We start from the raw sequence: 9,241 nt of genomic DNA, 5'->3' as shown, positions 1-9,241 counted from the left end.
GCCTCCCAAAGTGCTGGGATTACAGACGTGAGCCACTGTGCCCGGCTAAGTGGTTCTTAAGAAGTAACATCTCAGTTGTGGGGGAAAAAGTGAGCTGAGAGGAATGAAAATGCAATCTGAATATGTGGGGAGGAGGGCTTATGGTTAGCTATGTCAGCCATCTGTTATGGCATCTGTCATCTAGCTACCTTATCTTTCCTTGCTTTTTCCACAATAATCATGTACAATTTTTCCCTTCCTTGATGTGGGAAAGGAGGAGGGAGAGCTGTCATGGTGGAGCACGGTGACCAGGGAGCAGGCGTCTGCACAGAAATGCAGCTGGGGGTGGGTTCCCAGAATTGAGAGCATCCAATAGGTGCGGTACAATGAATGAATGGAGCGATTGAAAGTGCAGACGGACTTAGGTGTGAATCCGCCCACCAGCTCTTTGTGATCTTGGATGAGTTCCTTAACCTTTCCAGGCTCAGCTCTCTCATCTGTAAAATGGGGATGATAACTGTGCTTGCTTTTCAGGTGTCTAGCAGCTCTTTAGCAAAGACAGCAGTCATGATTATTGTCATTGTCATCATCACCGCTGTTAGATGAAACCAGAGAAAGAAGTTCCAACAGGTCAACGAAATAGAAATAGATGACAGTAGGATTAGATAGTGGAAACCGGATCAGAGAGCTGTAGGTCAGAAGTTCAGAAATCTGTCTGGGCGCGGTGGCTCATGCCTGTAATCCCAGCAGTTTGGGAGGCCGAGGTGAGTGGATCACTTGAGGTCAGGAGTTCGAGACTAGCCTGGCCAACATAGCAAAACTCTATCTTTACAAAAAATACCAAAGATTAGCTGGGTGTGATGGTGCCTGCCTATCGTCCCAGCTACTCAGGAGGCTGAGGCATGAGAATTGCTGGAACCCAGGAGGCAGAGGTTGTAGTGAGCCGAGATCGTACCACTCTACTCCTACCTGGGTGACAGAGAGAGACTCTGTCTCAAAACTAGTAATAATAATAAATAATAAAAATAAATAATAAAAAAGAAGTTCAGAAACCTGAAAAGAATAAACATTGGTTCAATAAAGGAAGGAGGAAGATGGTCTTGGGAGAATACCTGGGCAGGTGAAATTGTCTCTGGCTGGTTTTTACAAATGACTTTTTCCCAGTGGCAGAATGGGTCAACTGTCTTGTTTTGTTTTGTTTTGTTTTTGAGACACAGTGTTGCTCTGTTGCCCAGGCTGGAATTACAGGCATGAGCCACTGTGCCCAGCATGATTAATTAATTTTTTGAGATGGAATCTCACTTTGTTGCCCAGACTGGAGTGCAGTGGCATGATCTCGGCTCACTGCAACCTCCACCTCCTGGGTCCAAGTGATTCTCTTGCCTCAGCCTCCTGAGTAGCTGGGATTACAGGTGCCCGCCACCACATCTGTCTAATTTTTTTTTTTTTAGTAGAGATGGGGTTTTGCCATGTTGGCCAGACTGGTCTCAAACTCCTGACTTCAGGTGATCCACTCGCCTTGACCTCCCAAAGTGTTGGGATTACAGGCGTGAGCCACCGCACCCGGCCGTGTCTATTAAATTTAAAGCCCATGATGTTAGCCTGGATCAGTCCTGTTTCTCAGGGTGTCTCCTATCTGAGATTTGCTAAGGAGGTGAAGGCGGTCTCTCTCTTAAAGGGGCAGTACATGTGCATTGCTCTCATCACTGCCTTGGTCGTTAGCTCTTAGCTCAAAGGAGGGCTGGCCTATGGATGGGACCTGGGTTTCATTTTCTGTGAAGTCTCCTGCATCAAATCAATTGTCCAATGCCATGATTATTGCTTTAATTAAACTCTCATCAGCCCTCACTATGCAGTATAACTCCCCAAGTGATACATAGGCCTCTGATGTTTCATGTAACAGAAAAATAATATTTGAACACGTGATATATTCACTCAGTTTAAAACCCGAGAAAATATAATATGCAGTGAAACAGCTCCCACTCATCCTTCCCACCTGCCCTGCCTCCCTGCCCACAGGTATCCACTCTTCTTAGTTTTGTATACATCTGTCCAGAGTTTATGCACATATAAGCAAACACAAATATTGATTCTATTCTCCTTTTTTTTTTTTTTTTTAATACACAAGGGCTTCTTGTACACATGGTTCTGCATTTTGATTTTCTCCTCTCTTTTTTCACGCCAGTTATATATCTGCCTTTGCTCTGGGTGTGCCTTCTGCTGCAAACTCTTCCTCCAAAAATCACGGGGAGCTCTCGCTCTTCTACAAAGTCTTTGGTCAAAGGTCACTTCTCAATGACACCTCCCCTAAGCACCCTACATTATTTGAGACAGGGTCTGCTGTCTCAGGCCTATTGCCCAGGCTGGAGTGCAGTGGTGCAATCTCAACTCACTGCAGCTTTGACCTCCTGGGTTCCAGTGATCCTCCCACCTCAGCCTCCCAAGGAGCTGGGACTCCAGGCGCACCCACCATGCCTGGCTAATTTTTTTTTTTTTTTTTTTTAGAGACAGGGTCTCACTATGTTGCCCAGGTTGGTCTCAAACTCCTGGACTCAAGTGAGCCTCCTGCCTCAGCCTCCCAAAATGCTGAGATGAGAGGTGTGAGCCACCTGTCACCCCGTTTTAAATTGCACTACCACACTCTCAATCTCCTTGACCTCACTCTACTGTTTAAAATGTATTTATCATATTTTAACTTCTCACATACTTTACTTATTGTCTCTGTCTACTCCCATTAGAAGAAGGGACGCTCCACAAGGGCAGAGAGCTTGGTTTGACTTATTAGCTCCTGGTTTTAAGTGCCCAGAAGAGTGCCCGGTATGTAGAGGACAACCAGTGTGTATTTGTTGAACAAATAATGTCCAATAGGAGTTTTAACCCCCATTTAAAAGGTATCATCTCCTTTGCCTACTGGATATTCCCAGTTAAAAATAATTAAATAAATAACACCTAATACATTAAGCAAAGTGTATTAGGCCGGCTGCAGTGGATCACACCTATAATCCCAGCACTTTGGGAGGCTGAGGCGGGAGGAGGAAGTCTGAGAGCAGCCTGGTCAACATAGTGAGACCTGCATCTCTACTAAAAAATAATAAGAATAATAATAAATAACTGGGCATGGTGGCATGTGCCTGTAGTCCCAGCTACTCAGGAGGCTGAAATGGGAGGATCTCTTGAGCCCAGGAGATGAAGGCTGCTGTGAGCTATGATCATGCCTCTGCCTTCCAGCCTGGGTGATAGAGTGAGATCCTGTCTCAGAAAAAAAAAAAAAAAGAAAGAAAAGCAGAGTGTTGAGTTTTCCCCTTTGCAAATATCAGCAGCTTTGGATTTGTCGTTCACATTCACAAGATCAAGAAATAAAATAGCATGTAGAGCAATGGAAAGGAGGAAGGAGTCAAGGAAGCAGGGAAAATGCAAATGAGAGAAGAGGTGGAGGAAGAAAAAAGTACCAACTTCAGCCACCCTAAGGAAAGAAGCAAAGAGAAGGAAAAAGCTTGCTGAGGCCACTGTCCTGTACCTGATCCGTGCACCAGTACCAGAGGGATGGGATGGACATTCCAAACAGGACCCCTGGCCACGGGAGATCAGATGTCAGCGGATCTCGGAAAATATGGAAGGCATCCTCCCGGGGCAGCCCGCAGCTGCTGTTCTCGCTCCGGTTGCTGGCCAGGGCCAAGAAGTACTTCTCCTTCAGGCCTTCCATCCCACCAACTGCCGCGAAACCTAGAATTCAGAGGAAGCCTGTTTTCCAGGAACTCAGATTGGACCATGGCAAGTGATGAGGAGATGGCTGGAGATTGGTGAAATTCTAGCAGGACCAGAGCTACCAAAAAATGTTGATCCCCTTAAGGGTTCTTAGCCTCCTCCCCACATTTTTTTTAACTTAAAAAAATTAATAGTAGAGTTTTATTGGACTATAATTGACCTAACCATAAATTGCATATATTTAAAGTGTAAAAGTTGATGTTTGACATCAGTATTCACCCATGAAACCTCCACCACAAAGTAATGAATGTGTCTATCCAAGTTTCTTTTCTTTCTTTCTTTCTTTTTTGAGATGAAGTCTTGCCCTGTCACCCAGGCTGGAGTGTAGTGGCGCAATCTTGGCTAACTGCCACTTCCGCCTCCCAGGTTCAATTGATTTTCCTGCCTCAGCCTCCTGAGTAGCTGGGATTACAGGAGTGTGCCACCATGCCTGGCTAATTTTTGTATTTTAGTAGAGACGGGGTTTCACCATGTTGTCCAGGCTGGTCTCAAACTCCTGACCTCAAGTGATACTCCTGGCCATTGTCCCAGGCCATTGTATGTTCTTTAAGCCCATCAAATTCCCCTAAAAATAATTTACTACCTCCCTGAAATCATCGACACTTGTCCATCTCCTTTTTCCTTAAGAAGTACGATATAGGCCGGGCGTGGTGGCTCAAGCCTGTAATCCCAGCACTTTGGGAGGCCTAGACGGGCAGATCACGAGGTCAGGAGATCAAGACCATCCTGGCTAACACGGTGAAACCCTGTCTCTACTAAAAATTACAAAAAACTAGCCGGGCGAGGTGGCAGGCGCCCGTAGTCCCAGCTACTCGGGAGGCTGAGGCAGGAGAATTGCTTGAACCTGGGAGGCGGAGGTTGCAGTGAGCTGAGATCCGGCCACTGCACTCCAGCCTGGGTGACAGAGTGAGACTCCATCTCAAAAAAAAAAAAAAAAAAAAAAGAAGTACAGTATAGAAACATCTATATGACATTAGGATATTGAGAAATCACTCCGTAATTCTCCCTTGTGTGTGCTAATAAATTTGTATGCCATTTCTCCTATTGATCTGCCTCTTGTTGGTTGATTTCCCAGTGAGATTTCCAGTCTTCCCTTCCCTCCTACAATTGCTTCTCAGAATAATACTTCTAAATAATGCAAAAATACATAGGATTGCAAAGAAATCAAATATATTGAACCATCAAAATATTAAAAATGTGACACAGTAATTTATTTATTTGCTCCATTAAATTGTAAGACTGGCCAGGCACAGTGGCTCACACCTGTAATACCAGCACTTTGGGAGGCTGAGGGGGGTGAATCGCCTGAGGTTAGGAGTTCGAGATCAACCTGGCCCACATGGTGAAATCCCATCTCTACTAAAAATACAAAAATTAGCCAGGCATGGTGGTGGGCACCTGTAATCTCAGCTACTCAGGAGGCTGAGGCAGGAGAATCACTCTGGGAGGTGGCGGTTGCAGTGAGGCGAGATTGTGCCACTGCATTCCAGCCTGGGCAACAGAGCGAGAATCTGTCACAAAAAAATAAAAAATAAAATAAAAATTAAAAAATAAGGTAAGACCTCTCAGGAGGTCCAATGATGGTTTCAGGTTTTGTTATTTTGTTTGTTCTTAGAGACAGGTTCTTACTCTGTCACCCAGGCTGGAGCGTAGTGGTACAATCATAGCTCACGGTAACCTCGAACTCCTGAGCTCAAGCGATGCTCCTGCCTCAGCCTCCAGAGTAGTTAAGACTACAGGCATGTACCACCACATCTAGCGAGTTTAAAGTTTTTCGTAGAGATGGCTCTCACTGTGTTTCCCAGGCTGGTCTCAAACTCCTAGGCTCAAGCAATTCTCCTGCCTCAGCCTCCCAAAGTGCTGGGATTACAGGCGTGAGCCACTGCACATGACCTGTATTTTGTTTCTTTTCTCATTCCAAATTACGCTGTTTTCTCTCTTTTTCTTGGTTTGATTTGCAACTACATTTTATGGTTCTTTTCAAAGAAATAGATATTGGGCTAGGCGAGGTGGCTCACACCTGTAATCCCAGCACTTTGGGAGGCTGAGGCGGGTGGATCACCTGAGGTCAGGAATTCAAGACCAGCCTGGCCCTCATTGGGAAACCCTGTCTCTACTAAAAATACAAAAATAAGCGAGACATGGTGGTGCACGCCTGTAGTCCTAGTTACTCGGGAGGCTGAGGCAGGAGAATCATTTGAACCCGGGAGGCAGAGGTTGCAGTGAGCCGAGATCATACCATTGCATGCCAGCTGGGGCAACAGAGCCAGACTCCGTCTTAAAAAAAAAAAAAAAAAAAAAAGCCAGGTGCAGTGGCTCATGCCTGTAATCCCAGCACTTTGGGAGGCCAAGGTGGGCATATTGCCTGAGGTCAGGGGTTTGAGACCAGCCTGGCCAACATGGTGAAACCTTGTCTCTACTAAAAATACAAAAATAAGCTGGATGTGGTGGTGGGTGCCTGTAATCCCAGCTACTCGGGAGGCTGAGGCAGGAGAATCACTTGAATCTGGGAGGCGGACATTACAGTGAGCCGAGATCGCGCTATTGCACTCCAGCCTGGCGATGGAGCGAGAGTCCATCTCAAAAAAAAAAAAACAAAAAAGGAAAGAAAAAGAAATAGATATTAGAGTAATTGGAGTAGCTCTTTTTTCTAAATCACTAAATTGGGCTTTCATATTTATGAATATAAATGTTTTTACAGAGGTACAGCTTTTACTTTATCTATTAAGAATGAAATGTAATGTTCTCATTTTTTCTGCATAGTCTGTAATTGCAGCTTTTATTTTCTCTGTGACCCAGGCACTATTTAGGAGACGGCTTTTAAATTTCTAAATAATTAGATTTTTAAAAAATTTACACTTCCCCTAATGAGTTTAAATTTTTTGGTTTGTATGAGTAAGATAATCTGAACAATGTTTTTATACACAGTTTTATAAAAAAAATTTTCAATGATTAATTTTTGTGGGTGATTCTATGAATGCTGGAAAAATACACATTCATGATTAGGAGAATGCTTATTCATTTGTAGAATTTATATCTTCTAAATCCTCATTATGTTCGTGTTCTGTTAAGGTATTTTAGTACAGTTTTGGTTTCTGTTAACTTATAACAACTTCTGCTTTGTGTATCTTGTTGCAATGTTATTTAATAAACAAAAGTTATATCTTTATTATGAATTTTATATTTTCAATATAAAATTACTTATCCCCATTTATTGCTTTTTGCCTTATGTTATACTTTGTTTTATATGTGCCACTTGCAAATTGTATCAAGTTACATTTTCTTAACTCAAACTATAAATCTTGAGTTTTGTTGAGAAAATAAATAATATATAGCTAAGGAAAAGGAAAACAGAACAAACAGCCACATAGATTGATAACTGCTTGTAAGAAGCCTTGTCTTTCAATAGGCAATTTTATTCCATTTACTTGTATTGTGATAACTGATATTTTTACTATTACTTTGCATTCTCTTTTATTCTTTCCCTTTGGTTGTGATTTCTTGTTATTCTCTTTTAAGAAAAAAAAAACTTATACACACATATTTCCTATATAAATAAAGGGTTAGATTTATATGAGTGTCTGCTTGGAATTCAGTATTTCTTCTTCATGATGTTTTTCTTCCTATTTGATGGGAAATCTAGCATACTATCTCTCCCAACATTTTAAAGTTTTTGTTACTAAAACAGGGTTTTACATCCAATTTTTATTAAATTGTTATACTCTTTATGTAACATTTGCCTTGACCAGATAATTTTTCAGATCTATAATAATTTTAACTGGATCATTATTTACTACCATTTTCTCTTGAGTCATAATACCAACTCTCGATTTTGTTTGTTTCTCTCGTGTATCTTCAAGACAGGTGCGTAGGTCCTCCTTTTACTAAGTCCTTGCATAGTTCAGAATATTTCTGCAGCCCTGGTAAACAGGGCACTTGGCTGGGTATCCGATCCTTACTTAGGATACTACTTTTCCCATAAAACACATCTGTGGCCTTTGTTCCACTGTCTTTTGGCATTTTATTGTTTTGAAGGAGGGGAATGAGACCAGTTTGTTTTATTATTTTTAGCTCACTACATTTTTTCTGTCTGGGTTCTTTTTTTCTTATGCAGAGTCTCACTCTGTCACCCAGGCTGGAGTGCAGTGGTGCAGTCATAGTTCACTGCAGCCTCGAGCGCCTGGGCTCAAGCGATCCTCCCGCCTCAACCTCCTCAAGCTCCCTGATCCTCCGGTCCCCAGCTGAGACCATAGATGTGCACCACCATACCCAGCTAATTTTCCATTTTTCATAGAGTGGGGTCTTGCTTTGTTGTCCAGGCTGGTCTCAAACTACTGGCCTCAAATGATCTTCCCACCTCTCTGTATTCTTTAGTATTTAAAAATTATTCTATACTTCACATTTTGTTTATAATGCTTCTACCTGGAGATCTCATTCATTGATTTTGCCTAAGACACAGCAAACCCTTTACACCTAGCTAGATATATCATCCTCCTTCTAAGAAAGGTTTTCCTTTGTGATTAATTTAATTATTTACTTTGTTTCATTTTTTTCTGATCTTTTTTCTAAGAATAAACATTTCTCAGAAAAAAAAAAAAACAGAAAAAAGAAAAAGAATAAACATTTCTCAAATGGTATATCTCTCCTCTCTGTCTTCCATATTTGTCATCTTTTCTTTTATAATTTTATTATTTATCCCTTTTCTCTGCATTTTATTAGAACTCCTACTTATTTTCAGCCGGGCGCGGTGGCTCACGCCTGTAATCCCAGCACTTTGGGAGGCTGAGGCCAGCAGATGACGAGGTCAAGAGATTGAGACCATCCCTGCGAACATGGTGAAACCCCATTAGCTGGGCGTGGTGGCGCATGTCTGTAGTCCCAGCTACTCGGGAAGCTGAGGCAGGAGAATCGCTTAAACCTGGAAGGTGGAGGTTGCAGTGAGCCAAGATCATGCCACTGCACTCCAGCCTGGTGACAGAGCAAGACTCCGTCTAAAAAAAACACAAAACTCCTATTTGTTTTCATCCTGGGTTTGATTTTCTTTAGCGTTTGTTCTGCTCTTTACATCCTCCTGTGGGGAGTTTAATTCTGCTAATTTTTAAAGAAAATTTTAGAAAATGTGTTGTAATCTTCTCTAATCTTTTTCCTTTTTATCCGCTTCTATTCTCCCTTCATCTCAGTTTGTCCTCTACTTCTATCTTTCATACATGTTTCATAGAGTTCAGGATTCCAAGCATGGCGCTCTTCTAATATTTTCTTCTGAGTCCTAAAATATATAATTTTCAGCACTATATTCTGCCATCTTTCAGGATTATGATCCCTTTTGCTTTTCTGTGTTTTCTATATTAGTTTTCATAGCCTTTTTCTTTTTTTTTTTTTTTTTTTGAGACAGGGTCTCGCTTTGTTGGCCAGGCTGGAGTGTAGTGGTACAATCTCAGCTCACTGCAGCCTCAACCTTCCAGGCTCAAGCCATCCTCCCACCTCAGCCTGTCAAGTA

General features: G+C 42.3%; 1 protein-coding gene across 1 annotated transcript in view; it reads right to left on the bottom strand.

Moving 5' to 3' along the window:
- Positions 1-9,241, bottom strand: part of SLC5A11 (solute carrier family 5 (sodium/inositol cotransporter), member 11) — a 74,033-nt gene that overhangs the window by 20,373 nt on the left and 44,419 nt on the right. Inside the window, exon 10 of the mRNA XM_011987964.1 lies at positions 3,497-3,702. Within this exon, the coding sequence (XP_011843354.1) occupies positions 3,497-3,702 (206 nt within the window). The remainder of the gene's footprint in view (positions 1-3,496; positions 3,703-9,241) is intronic.

This window comes from Mandrillus leucophaeus, unplaced genomic scaffold (assembly GCF_000951045.1).
Source record: "Mandrillus leucophaeus isolate KB7577 unplaced genomic scaffold, Mleu.le_1.0 Scaffold32, whole genome shotgun sequence".
Taxonomy (NCBI): domain Eukaryota; kingdom Metazoa; phylum Chordata; class Mammalia; order Primates; family Cercopithecidae; genus Mandrillus; species Mandrillus leucophaeus.
This window is presented reverse-complemented; position numbering and strand designations above follow the sequence as displayed.